Source organism: Polypterus senegalus, chromosome 9 (genome assembly GCF_016835505.1).
Source record: "Polypterus senegalus isolate Bchr_013 chromosome 9, ASM1683550v1, whole genome shotgun sequence".
Taxonomy (NCBI): Eukaryota; Metazoa; Chordata; class Cladistia; order Polypteriformes; family Polypteridae; genus Polypterus; species Polypterus senegalus.
Genome location: NC_053162.1, coordinates 122,512,997 through 122,534,506, shown reverse-complemented (window position 1 = coordinate 122,534,506; position 21,510 = coordinate 122,512,997). Strand labels below are relative to the sequence as shown.

The 21,510-nt window shown below is 37.4% G+C and overlaps 2 protein-coding genes across 3 annotated transcripts in view; one reads left to right on the top strand and one right to left on the bottom strand.

The window, feature by feature from the left end:
- The first annotated feature begins 1,536 nt into the window (after positions 1-1,536).
- opn9 (opsin 9) lies at positions 1,537-11,448 on the top strand. The gene is made up of 6 exons (XM_039762411.1): positions 1,537-1,693; positions 6,133-6,283; positions 8,159-8,298; positions 8,398-8,536; positions 8,714-8,909; positions 11,017-11,448. Exons 1-6 carry the CDS (start codon positions 1,537-1,539, stop codon positions 11,446-11,448), a joined length of 1,215 nt encoding a protein of 404 aa, XP_039618345.1.
- A 3,942-nt stretch (positions 11,449-15,390) lies between these two features.
- Positions 15,391-21,510, bottom strand: part of iffo1b (intermediate filament family orphan 1b) — a 54,742-nt gene continuing 48,622 nt past the window's right edge. For both annotated transcript variants that reach the window (XM_039763687.1, XM_039763688.1), the window contains exon 9: positions 15,391-21,333. In XM_039763687.1, coding sequence (XP_039619621.1) covers positions 21,228-21,333 — 106 coding nt within the window. In that variant the 3' untranslated portion in view covers positions 15,391-21,227. The remainder of the gene's footprint in view (positions 21,334-21,510) is intronic.

Here is a 21,510-nt window from a genome sequence, read left to right as displayed (position 1 = left end):
CTCTCACTCACTAGTAAAGCACCCTCCATAACTGCCCCCTCCCTTTTTTCTGTTAAGATGCTTTAACACTCCGACTCAGAGTTATGAATTGGGATTTGAAGTGACACAGATATACAGAGAGATAAGAGAGAGAGAGAGAGAGAGAGAGAGAAGGTGGGGGTCATCAAGCGAGCTGGTACCCATCACATTGGCACTCACTGCTCGGCAAGCGGCACTTGAGCACTGACAGGTTGGGCTGAGGGAGGCACGAGGACAGGTGAGTCGTCACGTTGTTATCTTAACAATCGAAAGGTTTAAATATTTCAAAAAGCACACCAACTCGATGTGCAGATCGCCGCCTAACATTAATGGTGACTAAATGATGAATAGAGAAATCTTAGGTGGTGCGTCCAACTGTCATTCTGCAACTGCGGATGGACTGGGCGTATGACCGATCGATAATCGATCATAGAGATAGGCACATGTAAACAGTTTTGGTAGCTATAATCGCCAGGAGGTCAAGCTATTGTTTTATTAACTACATAATCAGATAGGTTGGGCTGATGCTATATTGTGTGTGTGCTCTTCCAAGGACTGCTATTCTTAATTTTATGCAAATGGTTCAATCGCGTGACAACTCTTCCCTTGATCATTGTAATGAAATTAGATATGAGTAAAATTAGTACGTGAATCACTTTTTTTAAAGATTGTAATATTCGTCACTACAACCCACCACTCTTTTAGACACTTCTTGTTTTGAGAGCGACCTGACACCAATCTGTATGGAAGGCCGCACAAGTTCACAACCCAAACTGTCATCCAGCCCTAAATGAAGCGAAAAGTTGTAATCCTTTGAATTGACATTTTCTTGAAGTCTTTTCGTACAGAATTCACAAAACGCTCCCTCCGGTTTCACCGGTGCAATGAATTTTAAGAGCAAATCGATTTTTCCTTTAAAGAACGATCATCCTTTTCAATTAGTAATTGAACGAAGTCAATTGCAATGTAAGGTGAAATTATGAGGTTTCCAAAAACATAAAAAGAAGAAAGAGTTCTAAAGGATTATTTTTATTTATCACGATAGTATTTCTGACACATTATACACCGAGAGCTCTGAGTTTGCCGGTTCACGTTTAGATTTCAGAGCGAACGGTGGCAGATGGCACGGCGCAGAAAAACAAACTTTTATGGCTGTAAAATACAAAGACTGCTAGAAACAAAATTTTTAACCAGTTATGGAAACATCTATATGTATAGGCGAAGAAATCAAAATAAATCAAAAACGATTTCGTAACATTAGTAAAGCAGGATACCGATAAGTGATATAAGAAAGAAAACTAACAGAAAGGCACGATAGAAACTGTACAAACATGAAAAAAAAACCCAGAAAACTACATTGTAGATATATAGATAAGTACGAAATTCATTAAGTATATGTACATTTAGATAGATAGATAGATAGATAGATAGATAGATAGATAGATAGATAGATAGATAGATAGATAGATAGATAGATAGATAGATAGATAACCTGTTGTTTTTACAGAGCGGGGAGTCATGTCATTCAACAGCAGTGCCTCTGCCTTGTCGAACTGGACATGTGGACAGCGATGTGCAGTCCAGGATCATAACGGGACCCTGTCGGAGAGCAAATTCAAATCTGCACTGACACCTGCAGCTGACCTGGTCATCGGAGTATTTATTGCTGTAACAGGTCAGATTTACTTAATGTTCGTCTTTTTTGATCTGTTATCTGGTGTTATGAAGTGTATTGTTTTGCTGAACAAATAAGAGTATGATTTGTTACAATTTAAGACAACAAAATACAATTAAAGATGTGTTTACATTGTCTAAGTATAAAGCGCTTTTACCACCAGCACAGACCGATATTATTGTGGATGCTGTGCGTTACACAGCTTGCACTAAGTTTTAATGAAGATTGTCTAATTTTCTGCTGCCCTCTCACTATCTGGTGATAGTGCTTTTTTCTGGACATTTTACTCTATTGTATAAAACTGGTATTAGAAATAACCATGCACTCATGCACAGCAAATGATAAAGACACATGGTTTAACTATTCTTTTGATTTATATATACTCCCATCAAAATAATACTACCTTGAAGTAGTGTTTTGAAATATACCTGTCATACAATGTTAGAATGAATGCAAGAGGCCAAAGAGTGCTCATGAGCTACAGTACATACAGTAAAATGGAAGCACATTTACAAATTCATCATCATTTTCATTCCTCTTTTCCTGCTGAAGGTTGTAAAAGCAACATGCTGAGGTGGGCTGACCAGGCCATGTTATTTCCAGAAACTTCATCCGACTCTTCCAAGGAAGGTCAAGAGATGTAATCCCACTATATCATCTTTGGACAAACCCTTCAATCTTTCCACAGGATGCCATACTTACTTTTTATCTCCCACGGCAAATGTTGATATCCTACTGCATGTCCAAAGCAGTTCAATAGGTTTCCCTTGTTCTGGGGAAGCAGACATTCTATCTTTAGATCCTTCCATATTGCGGAGCTTTACATTTTTTAAATCTCCATGACTTGTTCTTTATAAATTTATTTTTGCTGTAATGTACGATTTTTATGTTAGTGGCATCCATCCATCCATCCATCTTTAAGAACCCATATACTGTACTTGTATAAAAGTGGACTTTGACATGAACGCTCCTTATGTTCAGGTTTCAAATTAGTGGACAGACCTTGATTAGTTGCAGCAGATGGATAATAATAGACAGTATTGTAATGAATAATAAAGCATAATATTTCTGCTTTTCAAAAGTAAGCAGTTTAGTCTCATTGGAACCAGCAAACACCTAGTGTTCAGAAGAGCTTCTGTCAAATGAAGAATTATTTTGTTAATTTATCTCGTTTTACTAAATAACACCTCCCCTTTCCTGCTGATGAAAATCTATGCATTATAAAATAAGGATGAAAATATTTTGCAATCATTAAGTTTGAATGAATGGAGTTCCATATGATGTACTATACTACTGTATATTCTAACATATTATTGTTTAGCTTAATTGTTTATCCATTTTCAATTATATTTCCTTCTAACCTTCATTTTTGGAAATACTTCAGAATAAGGGCATCATGTGCATGCTCTACAGCATCTTTTAGTTATTACTATAATATACAAACAACACCCTTTTTAAAGTCTTGCTATACAGAACTAAGCAATTACTAGAAACACTATAGGTGGTGGTCATTGGTGGCTTATACATCTTACTAAGACCAAACAAAGCACTAGTTAAGGTCTTGTTACACTTCAGCAAGTATGTAATAGTTGCACTTTGGTGACACCTCTTTAAATGTGCAACTCCCTTTTTACACATTAGCATCCATTCATCCATTATCCAACCCGCTATACCATAACTACGGGGTCACGGGGGTCTGCTGGAGCCAATCCCAGCCAACACAGGGCACAAAGCAGGAAACAAACCCCGGGCAGGGCACCAGCCCACCTCAGGGCACACACACACACACACACACACACACCAAGCACACACTAGGGACAATTTAGAATCGCCAATGCACCTAACCTGCATGTCTTTGCACTGTGGGAGGAAACCAGAGTACCCAGAGGAAACCTACGCAGACACGGGGAGGACATGCAAACTCCACGCAGTGAGGACCCAGGGAGCAAACCTGGGTCTCCTAACAGTGAGGGAACAGAGCTACCCACTGTGCCACCGTGCTGCCCCACACATTAGCATAGCAAATGCTATTTTAACTGTATCTCAGTATAGCTTCCTAATTTTTCATGGTGAAAACAGCCCAAAACTCATAAAAAGTAACACACATTTCAAAAGCCAGTGTGATAAATTTATTGTATTTACTGGGACACAAAGCAGTGAATATAAATTACTACTGCAAGATTTTAATTCTATTGCAGACCAGGCTTGTGCATATTCATTGATTTGTGTCAATGTCCAGATCTTTATGCCTTGTATATCTGCCACCCAGAAATAAAATGGAAAGTAAGGTAGTGCCATGCCACCTTCTGCTTTAGGTAATTGTAGAATCATCCTTTGGATGTGTGGATATTTCATAAAATAATATGAATAATGCAGTTATGATTGAATCTAATTTCTTAAAAAATGATTTATTAATGTACAAGAGGATGCTTTGAAATAGAAAAAGAAGCCTGGGAAGGATGTTCATCTTGACAGTGTTTATTCTCCCTGCTAATGTGAGATGGAGGGCAGACCATCTATGCAGAACTTGTTTAATTCTTTCCATGCAGACGGCAAAAGTTTGTTGAAGAAGAGCTGTGATATTTATCCCTAGGTGTTTAACCTAATCTGCTAAGATGAATAGGAAAGTGTCCAGTGTAATATTGTGTGCTAGAAAGTTCACTGGAAAAAGCACACTTTTAATTTTGAGTGCAGATATCTTTTGAAAATCTGCCAGTGGCTTTAGAACTGCTGGCACTGAATTTTGAGGGTCTGATATGTACAGTACAGTACCATAATATCTGAATATACTAATGTTTTCTGTTAATGTCCTTCTCTGGTAATCTCCTTTATTTCTGATACATTTCAAAAGTAGACAGCCAATGGCTCAATGGCGATTGCAAAGAGCAATGCTGATAGGGGGCATCCTTGTCGAATACAATATTCTAGTTTGAAATAGTCTGAAATAATGTTAATACAAAAGGAGGCTTCTGGACTGGTATACAGTAGTTTGATCCATGCTCATATGATTGGACTGAGCCCAAATATTAGTTTACTGATTTAGACTTCTGGTTTATTTACCTAAAACATTGTAAAATATCATTTTAGAGTATGAATATTAAAAGGTCTAGCAATTTTGTTACAAGCATTTTTTAATGTTTCTTGTGGATAAAATCTGTCAACCTTTTTTGTTTACCTGTGGAAAAGGTTTTGCCTACTAGGGTACTGCAGCCCTGTGCTTTGAAACAATACTTGAAATGAAATTGGGAATAAAAATGCACAGTGGCAATTTCTGAAATTCTCAATCAGTTTGGAGCAGTTGAAGAAACCATGATGATTACTTGAAGATACTCAAGCCTCCTACATTTAATATAATTCTGCTTAAGAGAAGGAAAAGTTATTTTATTATTTATCACATTTGGTCTATGCAGTCAAGATGTGCTACCAATGAGACATAAAGTGTACACTATAGAGCGGGTAGTCAAATCCGATCCTGGAGGACTGCAGTCGGGGCAGGTTTTCATTCCAGCCTCTTTCTTAATTAGTAGCCATTCCTGCTGCCAATGGAAAATACTTATTTTGCTTTCATTTTAATTGACTTGCGTTTAGGATTCAGATGTGTCAATTGCTTCTTTGTTGAAAGGAAAAAAAAAGAAAGTCTGAGAAATTCTGATCTTCGATAGTCCTTAAAATATTTTAATATTGCTCTCAGGAAAAAGAATATTGACAGTTTTTGAACAGTCTTGGCTGATAAAATGAGAACACTAAGAAGCCATAGAATCAAAATATGCCCAATATTGAAAGCCACAATTAGAGTAAAAGCAGTGGCCAGAAAGTGAATTTGAACCCCTTGTTTTAACTGCTTATTTGTTGGCACACTTTGCAACTCGTTGTTATTTGGTAGCGGGCTAAGGAAAAAAAAAATAAGGGTTCTGGATCTTAAAAAGCAAGACAATTAAAAGAAAAGTGAAAAACATTCATTCTGTTAGCAGGAGTAATTGGCTACTGATAAGCAAAATGGCTGAATGAAAACTTGCAGCGAATGCAGCCTTCCAGAATACAGGTATGAGTTTGACGCCACTGTGATAGACAGAAGGTTGTATAGCTCCCCTTGATGAGGCTTTAAAAATAACTGAAATGAAAGAGAAAGGGTCCAGTTTGAGAATTTCCACATTGAATATTTTTCCTCTGCATTCCAAGCTGCTTTTTTACCTTCGTCAAGATTCAGACTGCCTCTGTTTTCTCAGTAAGGACAATCAGCACCATGAAAACTTCAAAGCCCAAATCCCAGTTATTAACCCATCTTGTTATATTTTAAAGCATGTGAAAATAAGCAATCTCCCTTTAATCCTCGGCTTTATTATAATGTTAATGTGTACGTGGCCCATTGTTGTTCCAGACATTATTACATGCCACTGCATGGTAGCGGTCTTTGACCTTGATCTCTGTTTGTCTTACAGGAATCCTATCTATTATAGGAAATGGCCTTGTCATTGCTGTCTTTAGCCACAAAAACAGACGCCTCAAAGCTCCGGAGCTCATGGTCATGAATCTTGCCGTGTGTGATTTTGGATATGCCCTCCTTGGAGCTCCATTTCTCATGTATTCCAGGTCAGAAAAGTTTGGTCAAGTAGAGGTTGTGCCAGTGGTTCTCAGTCTTTTTTAATGCGGACTGCAATTCTAGTAGTCTGCGAAACAAGAAATCAGTGTGATTCCTTGATATGGACACTGAATATTTGCTTACAAATAAAACTGAATTTGGTAACAATATCAATATGTGTTTATTAATTTTTTTAGATTAAACCTTTGATCTCAAAACACACCACTGAAGAAGAGCACCCATTAAATTAAATCTACAATAGCTTTTCATAATTAGAAAGAACAAAACCAACCCCTCAAACTATTTCATTAAAAATATATACTTAATGATTCAACAAACAGAAGGGATGACCTTCAAGTTCCATAACAGCAAAGCAGCTCTTCAACTTCTTCTTCACTTGTTCATTTTTCTGAGCATTTACAGTTTATTGGTGTTTATTTCATTACCTGTTATTGTCAGATGTTTCTCCTCAGTAAGACAAATCTGTCCACATTCTTCAGCTACTTGTACTCTGTGCAAAAATGATTCCTCCAGCTGCCCCATGCCCCTGTCCTGGATAAGCAACTCAGGATGATGGATGCACGGATGGAAGTTCTTCAGTTTTAACCTTTACAATGATACAAGCAAGAACATGGCACCACCTTATCTTGTTTTTCATTATTAAGTTAGGAGAATGGTCTCTATCAGAGGTTGATGTACATTGGCCTTAACGTACAAGAAGTAGAAAAATTACACTTTGCAAAAAACAAAGGGGTAACATCATTTACTATTAGCAGGATAACAGGATTTTATTTCCTGTTATTTTAGTTGGAAAATATAGTAATACCTTCCTTTACACATTCCAATCTCCAAACACATTCTCCAAAAAAAATAATTTCTTGTTCAATGCCTCAGCAAGAGGAGTAAAACAATATCTTTTCCTAATGAATAAACACTGAATAAGCCAATAAATGATTGCTGTACTTACCTGCTGGACTGCAGATGGATTTTAATATCCCTGAAGTTATAAGCTGTGAAGATAGTGGTGAGTAAAGAAAAACACACTCGCAAAAAAAGAAAAAGAAGTCCAATGACCAGATAAAAATGGCTTCTCTTCTTTCAAGTCCCAGTAGTTGCTCTCTGACTGACATTAGCATGTTTCCCCCATGACTCTGTGGTACTCCTTCCTCTGCCAAGTGTGATTGACTGCAAGTGTGCTCCTAGACTGACTGGCATCCAGTTTATTGGTGGGTCCTCCCTTGCCCGCATGTTTATTTTTTCCTTCCAGTGCTTCAGTTATTCCAAAAACATGCTACGTTACGCTGCAACACTAAATTGGCCTTGTATATTTCTTTGTTGAGAGGTGCTGATTCCTGCCTTGCACACAAAGATAGCAGGACAGACTCTAGTTTTCTTAGATACTAAATCAGATTAGGCAGGTTTAATTAGTGGATGAACATTTGTAATTATTCTGCAGATTTCATTTTAAAAGGCAGTGAGAACTCCCCATGGCTTTTGTTTTTTTAATGTGAGGTTTAGGATGATATGTTCTTGGTGTTTTCTGTCATTTAAAAACAAACTGGACAAGTCTTTCTGAAATTTTGTATTATATGTGGTGCTCATTAAAGCTCAGAAAATATCATTCAATAATGTCCAAAAGCACCACTTATTATTAAATTACTTTTGACCTTTCAAAATCTTTTAAAAAATGTTTGTAATATGGTATTATCAGTGTAATTAAAGTAAGCACATAAGTAATGTAAAAATAATTCCTAAGCTTCATTAACATTTTTTGCATTTGCAAATTTCACAAATGACTAAACAGCTTAGGACCATCATGGCAGCAGGGGGCAGCACAGTACTACACAATCTATTGATCTAAAGCGACACATTATCTGTCATTTCAGCTTTGTGCACAAGTGGGCCTTTGGATCAGTCGGCTGCACCTGGTATGGAATCCAAGGATTTTTGTTCGGGATTGGAAGTCTGTTAACTACCATGCTGATTAGCATTGATCGATGTTTAAAAATCTGCAGCATTAAATATGGTGGGTCTAAGATTCAAGCTAAGCCATTTTGCCTCATTGTAAAGTCTCTTTTCTGTGCTCCTGGAATTATTCACTGACAGCTATTTGTGTCTTTCTCAGGTCAGTGGGTAGAGCGTCACCACATTACTGGACTTATCCTTTCAGTTTGGTTGTACACCCTGACCTGGGCTATCCTGCCTGTGTTTGGGTTTGGAAGCTACGGACCTGAGCCTTTTGGGACGAGTTGCACTATAGACTGGTGAGACTGTTTGGCTGTCCTAAGTAGAACTGATATCAATTAATGCTTCTTTTTTTAGTAAGAAACAACCATCTGCTGACTTGTGCTTTAGGACCCGGGCAGTTATATCTGAGTCTTAAGAATCAGCCTGTCTCTGGCTAGATGAACCTTTGTCCACCATGTTTTTCTCTTTGACAGGTGGAAGGTGACCTACTCAGCCAATGACAGACTTTACGTCATTCTCATCATGGCTTTCTGTTTTGGTATTCCAACCTGCATCATTGTGTTTTGTTATATTAAAATCATCTTTACTGTGCGTGCTTCTTCTCGATTTGTGGCTTCCATCTCAGCAAGCACAGTCACAGGCAACACCAATGAGATGAAGCTAACTAAGGTAAGTTGTTTTCAAAGGGGTGCTGAGTTGGAGGTTGAAATGCGGCCCAGCTGATGATCTTGGAATAGAAACTACACTGTTGAAAGTTCCCATAGGAAAATTTTACTGCTCAAAGTTTAATCTCTGATGGCTCATGAGACTTAAGAGAGTCTCATTTAAAAAAAATCTACTTCGTCACAGATGTTTCTCCTACATTTCCTTAGGATAAATACTTTTAGACTAAAAGGAGACATGAAACACAACTAAGGTGAAAGGAGTCAAAACTGAGAATTTGATTTGGGAAGCATGTTATATTTGTGAGATCTCTTCAGATTTTTGCTTATTATTGAACAGATGCCTTTACCCAGGGTGACTTACAACATCTGAAATACGTTTGGTTACATTTCTTTTGTTTTTTGCAATTGCAACAGAGGTAGATGAAGTGAATTTCGTGTGGTCACATATTGTCAGGGATTTGCACCCACAACCTTAGGGTTTGAAGTCCAAAGTTTTAACCACTATGCCACCGTTTTCTTCCAGAAAGAGTATGACCTAATTGGAGCATTACAATATAAGTTATACAACTACTAGAAACTAATAATATTATTCAGAAGCAAAGACTACAGTTTTGTAATCATAGTAAATCTGGACTGCACTAGATCCTATCAATCTATCAATCAACTTTATTTAAAGTGCAAACTCACCATGCAGCATGGTCCCAATGCACTGTACAAATTAGAATACATGGTACAAGATATAAAATAAGCAAATAATAACAGAAAATAAAACAACATCAATGTTGAAGGAATAATCTATATATATATATAAAAGCCAAATATCACTGACCCACTCATCACAAAATCTCCCGAACCAGGATGAGGACTTGGGACTTGAAATTTGTAATGTAGGTTACCCTTGACCCATAGGTGCTCGCTAAGAAACGGTTTTAAAAATTTCATGGTCCAAGCGCGTTCAGTCTGTATGTCTGTCCGCTTTTCACAAGAGAATTACTTAATGGATTTAGATGTGTTTTTTTTCTATAATTTGCTTAACTTTTCAGCTGATTTTGCAACTTCTCTCATCACGCTAAGTACCATAGTTCGCTTGCGGTACCGATGTGTTTATGCAAATCCAACAGAGTGGCTGTGGGCCGAGAGTAGGGGGGCGGGGCCTTCCTCATTTACTTGTCAGCCTCTGTTCAAGTTAGTCTACGTCTTGCCACGTGTTGCAGTATACCTTGCCTCTACTTAGCTAGCAATACCTGTTTGTTCAACAGACATTATCATCTACAGATTGTTAAAGAGCAACGTTTGACATTTTTGAGAGAGAGAGATCAGAGCTCCATGTGTTTTAGAGAGTAGCTGTTGATTGTCAGAGATATCATGGCCATGTGCTTTTCTCCCCACGTGGGGAACGCTTTCCCATCAGAGCTGAACATGATCAGATACAGTGTCAACATCTACTGATTTTTAAAGTTTATCCTGTTTCAAAACTATGTGGGTGAAACCACGGGGTACAGCTAGTAACTAATACAACTGAAATAAAATGACACTAAAACATTTAAAATTTAGGTATGTCAACAAAGAAATACTATTTCAAGGATGGTAGACCTGACTGAATTGTAAGGTACGTTGTAATGAAGGGTGTAAAGGTAGGTTTTAGTCTTGATTTAAAAGTCTCAACTGAGTGCGCTTCTCTTACACATAATGGCAGGCTATTCCAAATATAAGGTGTGCAGAGCCTAGTAATTCATAGTGTTTTATTACCTCAAACAATTGTCCATACATTTCACCATATATTACTGAACACACAATGCTAAGAGTTTCAAATTGCAAAAAATATGTCAAGACACTACTTGGAAAATCTGAGCCCATTGTGTGACTCTGCAGAGATCTCAGCTGAAACTTAAGAGGAGACGGTTGTGAGAATAACAGGGTACTGTATTTTTTTTCTCAAGCGAAAAATCTGATAAGCATAAGACAAAAGAAAATGTTTCCATTACATTTCTTCATGATCTCATCGTTGTCTAGTAGAAACTAAAAAGATATTAAGGAGATCACTTTTTAGATTTTTCATTCCTCTGACTTTGTATTAGTAGTAGCATAACATCTTTCTTTTCCCTGAACAGATTGCTGCAGTTATCTGTTCCACGTTCTTCCTTGCTTGGAGCCCATATGTGGTGGTTTCTTTTTACTCTGCCCTCCAAAGTGCAAGTGTCCCTTATCTAAATGCAAATGCTAGGCCACCAGAAGAGAACAGTCTACCTAGGTTGCCACCAGAGCTGAGTGCGGTTCCTGCACTGTTTGCCAAGTCCCACTGTATGGTCAATCCTCTCATCTATCACATCATGAACAAAGATTTTCATTCTCATGTGAGGAATCTGTTCTCCAGAAGATCTATTCATAGCCATTCAGTTGGAGGGAGCACCAAGTTCTCCTCTCTGAGGCAAAGTACAATCAGCAGGCAATACTCCCTTGGGCGTTGTGTGAGCCTGGAGATTGCTGAGCTAGGGACAGAGGAGGACAGAGCACTGGCCAGTGTCAGAGGCCAAGCCTGTTGAAGTGGACTGTAGCAGGTAGACAATACTAAAACCATCACTTTGTAGTACAATTAGTAACTGTAAACCTGGGAATGTTCTGTTTTGATTTTTCTGTTGTTAACCTTCCACTGAAAACAAGTGACTTGTATCTTAATATATCTTTTGTTTCAACATTGCTTGAATAATTATGACAATTGGTCATGCTACTGAACCCTGCAGTTCAGATCTACTGACTTGATTTTTTTTTATGCAAAACACATTGTTCTAAAAATTCTCCAATGCTGTACAGTCGAGGCCAAAACTTTTGAGAATGACACAAGTATTGGTTTTCACAAAATTTGCTGCTTCACTGTTTTTAGATCTTTTTCTCAGATGTTTCTATGATATACTGAAGTATAATTACAAGCATTTCATAAGTTTCAGAGGCTTGTATTAACAATTACATTAAGTTTATTCAAAGAGTCAATATTTGCAGTGTTGGTCCATCTTTTTCAAGACCTCTGCAATTCGCCCTGGCGTGCTGTCAATCGACTTCTGCACCAAATCCTGACTGATGGCAGCCCATTCTTGCATAATCAATGCTTGGAGTTTGTCAGAATTTGTGGATTTTTGTTTGTCCACCTGCCTCTTGAGGATTGACCACAAATTCTCAATGGGAATAAGGTCTGGGGAGTTTCTTGGCCATGGACCCAAAACTTTGTTTTATTCCCTGAGCCACTTAGTTATCACTTTTGCCTTACAGCACAGTGCTCCACCATGCAGGAAAAGGCATTGTTTGTCACCAGATTGTTCTTGGATGGATGGGAGAAGTTGCTCTTTGAAGCATCAAACTTTGTGAAAACCAATACTTCTGTCATTCTCAAAACTTTTGCCCACGGCCTTACTTATTATGGGAGGGACCATGAACTAAAGAAATGGCCAAAGAAATTGACTTCAAAAGTATACAATTTGTTATTATGTGTCACAGCCATATAAAAATGGCTTACGCAGGCAGCAGCACTGAATTAGGGTGTTATGGCTAATCAGCTGGTGTGATTGTAATCAATAATGTAACTTAAAGGCTTCTTCCCATTTTAACTGGAAGTAAAGACACATCTGCATTTTTGAGCTGCCTGTTGGCTTCTCAGCCTTTCTGGTGGAGCCAATTAGTTGGTCAAGACCACCATCAGTTATAACCAAGGGGACAACTTCTAACAGATAATGGGATATGGCATTTTTCTTTTGTTGAAGTTTTTGTTGAAGTGTTCACAGCTGAAGAATGATGGTTCTTTATGCAGAATAACATAAATGAATGGAAGAAGAGACTGGAAGCTTGAAACAGAGAATGTAAAAAGAGTGTGGGGAAGGGTGGCATAGCAGCAGATTCTGCTACGTCATTAATCCAATGTCCTGCACTTGATATCTACATTCAAATACTGTCAGTTTGGATTTAACACATTCTCATCTTATCTATGTAGTTTTTCCCAAAATTACATAAGTTAGGTTTATTCATGAGTGCTGTTTGGCAATTAACTGCCTCCTTGTCCAGTGCTGCCAAGACATCACCTTGAGTGGGTATGATGAGGCATAGGGAAGAATGTATTTTGAAGGAACAGCAGATGCAGAGAACATAAAAAATTTGACAAATTAGAGGAGATCATCCAGTCCATTAAGCTTGTTTTATTATAGCTGAACCTTATCCAAAATACCTTTAAAGAGGTGTCAAGGTTTCTGCTTTAACGACATTATTTGGTAGTTGGTGTGAAGAAGCGCTTTCTGGCTTCAGTCTTAAATACACTTCCCTTTAATTACTGGCAGCATGCTTGAGTATGTGATTCACCATTTAAATGAAAGAATTACTTAGATCAACAGTATTGATTTTTCTGAGAATTCTGAACCACTGGATTAGAGCCCATTGCCAAGCACTAGTTGTGTAATTCCTTTAGCTTGTCGGAGCAGGACACACTCGTCTGACAAATGAATGTCATGCAATAATGGGTGGCATATGATGTACATAGACAGTGCTACCTTCTTGAGCAGTGAACGGAAAAAAGGGATAGGCAAAATTGTTTATCACACAAAACGATTTTGAAAGGCATAAAGAACAAAGTTAAATACAGGAAAAAAAGAGTGGGTATGTAGGGAACAGAGGCAAAAGTCTCAAAGTAACATGAGCATTAAAAGAATAACCGTAACAGACGTCAAGTTCGATGATCGAGATGTTGAAGCTGAGAACTGAAAAAAAAAAAACTAACAGAAAAAAAGGAAAATGGGAGTCTGGTGGATGGGGAAAAACTGCTCCTGTACACAAATGTTATTCTAATATTGGTGTACGTCACTGTGGTTCATTTGCCAACAAAGGAGATTGTAAGTAAAATATTAAAAAGTGCTCTAATATTTTATTGCAGATGACTTATGAAAATATAAACAGAATTTTCAAAATTACAGATAAAGTCAAAGCTTTGCAAAAAGAACTGCTTTAACAAATGTATCAGTGTTACAGAAGCGTTAGAGAAAAAGTACATTTGCACGTATGGCCCAGCATGAAGGGAGCCGAGAGCAGTGAACACTAATAATCCTCCGAAGAATAAGCGGATTGTCTTTCAGTTCCCGACCGCTACAAATATTGGTTAAAAGCCTGAAAATGTTTAATTATTTTATCATATTTTAAAAACTTAGACATGGATTTGTTTGGCTTTTTTCTTCACATCACTTCTTCTTCTCTGTCTCTTAAGTGGGCTTGAATTCCGTGTGTTTATTTTTTTTTTACTTTTTTTTCCTAGTTTTTGTTCATTCTGTAGTAAATGGCTGTAGCTGTTTAGTTATTGTTATCTGTTTGATTGAACAGCATGTCATTGTAATGCTTTGGTTTTTGACAATAAAATAATATTAAATAAAAAACACACCCTGGAAATGTATTCTGAAAGAGGGGATCAAAAAACTGGAAAGGTCTTAAAGCTTACTGATCAAGGAATACCCAAGAGCAAATGTGTGTTCTGGGGTCTTTCAGACGAGAAAGACAGCCGTTACGAGGAAAGATGGATCTACTCAGTTATGGCACTAAAGAGTGGCGATGTGCTGCACTTGCAGATAAGAATTTCACCGTACCCTTTGCACATGACAACAATGGCTCTAGCACACAAGATGACAAGGGGAACAATAAATACAGAGAAAGGTAAAACACGTAGAAGGGAGATTTATGAAAAAAGACATAAGAAGAGAGACTGTAATGGATGAAATGGGAGAAAAACAAACAAACAAAAAAAAATAAAGCAGACACAAGGAAAAGGGATAGATGAGGATAGATGGCTAAGATATTAAAACTACATTTCAAGAGTAACAATATGGGAAAAAAAAAACTGATAAAAGAAATAAAGGATTGTGTGAAAAAGAATAAGGTGCAGAAATGGTAAAAATGAAACCAAGATTATGGAAACAGGAAGACTAACAATCAGATGATGAATGTTTGTATGAAATATGAACTATGAAAGAATATGAGAAAAATTTGCTAGTGACAAGTCAGTGAACTCAAAAATCAAACTAAATATAGGTGTCAGAATTAAAAAGGAGACTGAATAAAGTAAATGAAATGAAAATGGCCCAGATAATGATACCAAGTCTTAAGCAACAGTTTAGACAAGTGTGAGAAAGTTTTTTTTAAACTGTTCTTGTTATATTGCATGCATACAGGCAAACGAAAAGGGTGGTGCTTATCTCTCCAATAATAAAATACATTTTCTTCCAAATTACAAAGGTGTGTGGTAGGCGGACTGGTGACTCCGAATTGACCCCATGTGAACAGATAGTGGACCAGTGTGTCCAATGGCTCCTTGTGGCACTGGCAGAGTCTAAAAAAGAATTGATGTCTGTTTAGCAATTTCTTACTCTGTGTGCAATGGTAACCAGGTGTTCTTCTTGCATAACCAAGGTTAAATGTTGTGTTAAACAGAAATATGAAAAAAATAAACAGACAGCACTGCTAGGTTTTGCTTGAAGATACAGCTTTTATTTACTGTGATTGCAGTCATCTACTTTATCCAACTGAACAGTAACATTTGAACCAATACATTTGTGTCACCCTGGCTTGTACCACTTCTTGAAGAACCCCCATTGTCACCCGCCATTTAATATCAGATCAAATATGCCCCTTTTACAAGCTGAGAGGAAAAGATTTGCTATCATATGGTATTACAGTAGCATTTCAATCCCTGGAGAAAAACTGATTATTAGTACAGTTCTTTCAAATCACATTTGGCGATGATGGAATGCAACAAAGCGTTTTTGGGTAATAAAGGCTAATATATTATTAAAGCCAAGGTGTAGCTTATGTGACACTAGAACAGAACAGATGATGAATGGCGGGCACTAGATAATGTTTCTAAAGAGCAGCAGCAATGTAAACATTGAATTTTGTGCTTACACTTGCTAGGCCTACACCCCTGCATTAGGAGCTCTCTAATCTCTTTGGCTGCCAATGCTCTCTTCAGCCAAGACATTCAGGTCGGGAAGCTCTCTTGGAAATTATTAAGAGTGGCCTCTGATCCAATGGCACTCCATTTAGGCTTGGCGCATGGTGCACTTGCCCTGGAGTAAGGAGTTTGGAAAACAGATAGACAGATATTCTGTTCTTACCCATTAACTGAATTCTTGGTTTGACGGGTCTCTATTTATGCTTGAAAGGTGTGAATACATGCGTTTTGATATCATTTTGCTGTATTGATTTTATTAAGCAGATTTTAAATGAAATCCTGGCTTCTTAATTGTTTCTAAATAGTTTCTTTTAAAAGCATATGCTTAAATAGGGCTTGTAGCTTTAAGAAAATGTATACTTTCTAAAGAAATATAAAGCACATACACCTAAGAAAATTCTCAAAAACAAGTCGATTTAAAAAAATACATTATATATAATCCCTTTTAAAAGTAAAGTAAATCAGATTTGATACATTGGGTTTGACATAATAAATGTGCCAGCAGGGAAACAGGTCATGTTAAAACTGTTATTAAGTGTTAGGAATACATTGACTTAATGAAACTGGAACTCCTGGGGTCCTCAAGCCTAAATCTGAGATCTGGGCCTACTGAGAAACATGTCTTCCATAATGACTGAGGCATATTTTTACTCTACATTCATCATCAACGACTCACCTTTTCACACATAAGGTTCACCAATTCTGACATATGGACTCATTATAAAACTCTCCTGACACCACTTCAAAATCCTAGACTGTTCTTATTTTATTTGATATACCTTAATTATCTTAAGACTCTTCCATAATGTACTTCTAATGGAAGTGTGTGGTTTCATAAGTGATACATAAATTGAGTATCTATTGAGTATATGGAACTATGTTGTTTTATATGCTATTTCAGTAGCTTGCAATGTAGGCATATTTTGTTATGTTCATTTTAAAATGTAGAAAGTAATGAAATCTGGGCACATATTTATCAAGCATCTCAGAATTACACTAAACATCACAGAATAAGAGATATTTATGAAGCATCCTAGTCCCAGTCTCGGCGAGAAGTAGGAGGTCATGTCTGGCAATAAATGACATCACAACTTACCAACACCCCAAGCTGCAAACTGGAAGTCATGATGACATAGTTTTTTAGTTTTCTGATACTAATGCTAAGACTGCACCATGAAGATAATAACAATAATAATATTCAAAGTAGTCGAAGAAGAAGGAAAACACAATAAGGTAGGTTATTGCTCTAAGTTGCAAATAATTGTTAGACTTTGTAACAACATAAAGAACAATGCTATAACGAGCACTGAGAAGGAAGGACCAAGACACACACACCAAATAAAAGCCCAAAATTGTGCCAGTTTAACAATGAAAGATCCAGGAATTGTATCTGACTTGTGCCATATAAAATGGATGAATGACTGGATAATCCACAGCCATACTGGTACTGGTATGGCAATGGGAAAAACCACATTAAAGTAACAATTACTGAAACTAGCTAGCAAACAGCTATTCTTGCACTGTTTCTGAAATCATGTTCACTCTTCCAATGTCCTGATAGTCTTCTACTGTGCCCCAATTTATTTTGTGCAAGGTTCAGTTTATCCAATGCCCTGGGAGGAGTCTTTGCCTACCTTCTTGAACTTTCCTGGGCTTGTAAACGGCTATGTGAATGTTCCAAGGGTTCTCAGCATACCTGTGTGACATTTTGTGTCAACCACCCATACTGTCTGCAGGGTATCACTTGCGACTGACATATGTGTGCTCATCCACACTTGGGGCAACGATAGTTATGTGCATGTGGATTTGAAAAAATACAGCTTGCGATGAATTGTGAGGGCATTCAAAGTTTGGTACAAAATTTGAAAAATGTCTGATTGTGACATAGTCATCGCTACTTCAAAGCTGCATTTTACACATAATGTTTTATTGTGAGCGGACTACACATGGCTTCTCTATGTAGATGGACCAATTGTGTAACATACATTTGTTACCAATGTTATTCCATCTCTGTCAAATATATTTTTACAAGTTCATTGTTACCCAGCATTTCCAAAACGTTTTGGCTTTCCTAGGACCTGTCTGACAGTCTCTGCCTAAAAGCAATCTTCTGGCAGCTCCTAGTAAGTTAGGTCAACTTGTGAGCTCTCTTAAATCCTGGTGAAGTTAGGAATAGTTCCCTAAATTAAAATAACTTGATAAAAATGCTTTTCAACTCTGCCTAATTAGTAGGACCAAACATCCATCACTCTGAGATTTCTGACCCAGTTGGGACCATTTTTCAGCTCTGAGATGCTTGATAAATACAGGCCCTGGACTGGTTAATCTACTGCTCTGTCCTACCTTGTATTGTGTGCTGACATGATTGTCTCTGTCCCCCTGCAATACTAAATCAAATTACACAGGATTGAGAAAGTTATGTTGATATTTAATTAACATAAACATTGGAAATGTAAAGTTGACATTTGGGTGACAGAAGTAGTACTGCTACCTCACAACAAGGTGACTGGTCCTGGGTGCTCCCTGTGTGGAGTTTGCATGGTCTCTGCTACGTTTCCTCCCACAGTCCAAAGACAAGCAGGTTAAGTGGATTGATGATGGTATGTTTGTCCCGATGGGTGTGTGTGATAGCCTGGTCAGTCATTGTTGCTGCCTTGCGCGCAATGCTCATAGGGACTGTCTCGAGTTTCCAAAGACTATCTTCTGAATAAGTGGGTTTAGAAGCTGGGTGGATGGATTTTGATATTTTCTACACTCTTAATAGCACAAAAATGTGTTTGATTTTTTACCAGTTTTAGCTTGAGTTAGAAATTATAATTTGAAAGAAAAAAAAAAAAAAAGAAAAACAAGCAACAGATAAATATGGCCTTTAACATCGACAAAATATATGGCAGTTGTTATAAGGAATCCACATGTCCTGGGCTTCAAAATGGGTCCCCATAGAGAAGTAAGTATAAACATCCCTGCCATTGCATGGTAAATTAGACAATTGCAACTACTGTACAAATGCAGAGTTTCTCATCCTTTATGACTTGAAAACTTTGGATCTGAAATCCAACTCTTTAGTCATAAGACTATAGGATACCAAAGTATTTCTGCATCACTTCACTTCTGCCAGCACCATTTAGGTAATCTAAATGTGAAGTATTGACTAAATGCACCAGATATTGACTTTCTTCCATGTTTCTCTTATGTTACATATGCAACAGGGTGTATGACTTAAATCTCTGTTTCAGTTACATATTTACATACTGTACAAGGATAAACCTAGTATCCTATGAGGTCCCTCATTAACTATCTTACCTGAGCTCACTTTAAACACTTTTGTATGAATCTTGCTAGTGATTGTATTTAACCAAACAGCCCTGAGCTCTTCAAAAGACCACCTACCAGCACGCGGAGTATGCAGACACTTATGATATACACTAAAATCAACATTTTCAACTCTGGCATTTAATTGCTTAAAGAGACGCGTGTCCAGTCACCAATTTACCATACTGGTGAATGCACCAATAGGTATTTAAAAAGCTAGCTAGCACAGCACTGAACCAGTGCCATAATCTACAACGTCTCAAGCTGAGACATGTCCAAATTCAAGTATAGCATACTGAAACTTTCAATATTTACACATATTTTGAGAATACAGGCTTAAATAATAAAATCCAGTCTAACAGGCAAATTTAATTACTAGCGCCATTTTAAACTGGTGCTTTCAGGTTATGTACACATTCCACAGCTGAATGTCTGACATTCAGAGCATTAAACTTTAAAAATGAGAAGTACCAACTTGCCCCTGAAAACATTCAATAGAGCCTCATTTGTTAAACTCGCCAATGTGGCCACATGCTAAGACTGCATTTCTGAAATAGCAAGACTGTTCCCCCTGCTTTGCACTGGTATTTATAGGTAATATACAATGTAAACATTACTGGTACCAGTGATCCAGCACTGGCACCTGCCGTGCTAGTAGAATTACTGAGGTTAGGCCTTTTAGGTTTTTAGGCAATTAATTAGCTTGGGAATCCTGTGGAGTGACAAAACAAAACCTTCAAGCATCAGTTGAATTTGGGATTCTTCTTTCTTATACTGGCAAATCCCCATACAGCACATTCAGCAAGAAATAGATCTGGACTCTTGTGGTACTTACTGGAAATAGTTTATACACATTTAAACAATAGATTATATTAACATTCTGTAAGTTAACTTGTAGTCATACACACTAAACATTGGAAATTCAGCAAGCAGTGTAAAATCATTTTGGCTTTGTTTCCTCCTTCTGACCCTTGCATCTACAGAAGTCCCACACCTCATAACCAGTACTTGCATTCACTGAGACAGAAGTGCTAAAGATGGATGCCATAATAGCAGTGTGACCAGATAGTGCCATAAAAAAGGACACAAAATGATTATGAAAATTAACAACTTTGTCAAGAGTTGAACTGACTCTTAGAGAGTCAATGTAAATACAACTCAGAGAAGAGAAAAAGAGAATCAAAGGATTTTTCCATCCCATTAACATTTTTAATGCTATATTTTCATTTTTTGAATGCAAGAAAACTTTGGTTCCAATCACAGAAACATTTAAAAAACTAAATGTGCCATATTTTATAGAACACTCTGGTTCCCCTGCCTCATAGCATTATCTTATTTTCAGCAGTGGAGGATGCTTTGGCAAGCATAATGGCAAAAAAGCTGGCTTATTGCATGTCTACCTCTGGAAAACAGAAATACCACAACTGCTGACTTTTGTGAAAACATAGGTCTAAGCAAATGTGGATGGAAAAAAAATATGCATGTATGTTTTTTTTAAATGCATAACTGTTAAACATGTGAGTGGGGCACAAAGAGAACATTGTCAAAGCAGGCCTCTCCCCAGGTAGAACAGAATAAGAAAGTGTTTCTGAGGAATTTACCAGTTCTTTGACATTCTCTTTTAAGCCTCTTGTAAAGCGTAATACATATAACACGTTTATGTACATATTTTATATACATATACAACTTGTAGAATTTATATACACACCCACACCCTTCAAAGTGCATATATGTAAACACATAAACAAAGAAATGGCATATAAACAAACTGAGGCTCTACAGATAGAGTCCCCTGAGTATTAGGATGATCTGGCCAATGCTACATGATTTACACAGATATGTAATACTTAAATCATTCTTTTTAAAATGTGCATTATGTCACTAAATCAGATATTCCACATATGGAGGGCAATGCTTCACATGGACTCTCAGAAGCAACTGTGGTATAAAACTACAGGAGTGTTGAGCTAAGGATGGAGTCATGATGGATATTCTTAATTTCAAAAGAAACATCCAGTCTTTCTTTCACTTTACTTAGTTTCATCTCCCATTCGCAGGAGGAGATGTCCTTTCTCTTTCCGAGTCCTCACTCTCTTCACTAGCACCATTGTCTCCACCAGAAAATGGGCCCACAGACTGAGATCTTCTGTAGAAGGGCAACGATAACAAAAGGCAAAGTGGTTAGACAAAATGAACGAACTGTAAACTGCATGAACTGCTGAAAGGATTCCCAGGAGATGACACAATTCTCCATAATTAAAATTCTTGGTTATTGCATAAAGCTCTACCTTCAAACCCTGACAATCTACTTACTAGCGGCAGG

Bases quoted from the DNA above. Each gene is read 5' to 3' on its own strand.
- opn9 (XM_039762411.1), top strand. From the start codon at position 1,537: ATGTCATTCAACAGCAGTGCCTCTGCCTTGTCGAACTGGACATGTGGA. The intron at 1,694-6,132 runs GTCAGATTTACT...TTTGTCTTACAG, and splicing joins AGTATTTATTGCTGTAACAG to GAATCCTATCTATTATAGGA. The intron at 8,299-8,397 runs GTGGGTCTAAGA...TGTCTTTCTCAG, and splicing joins AATCTGCAGCATTAAATATG to GTCAGTGGGTAGAGCGTCAC.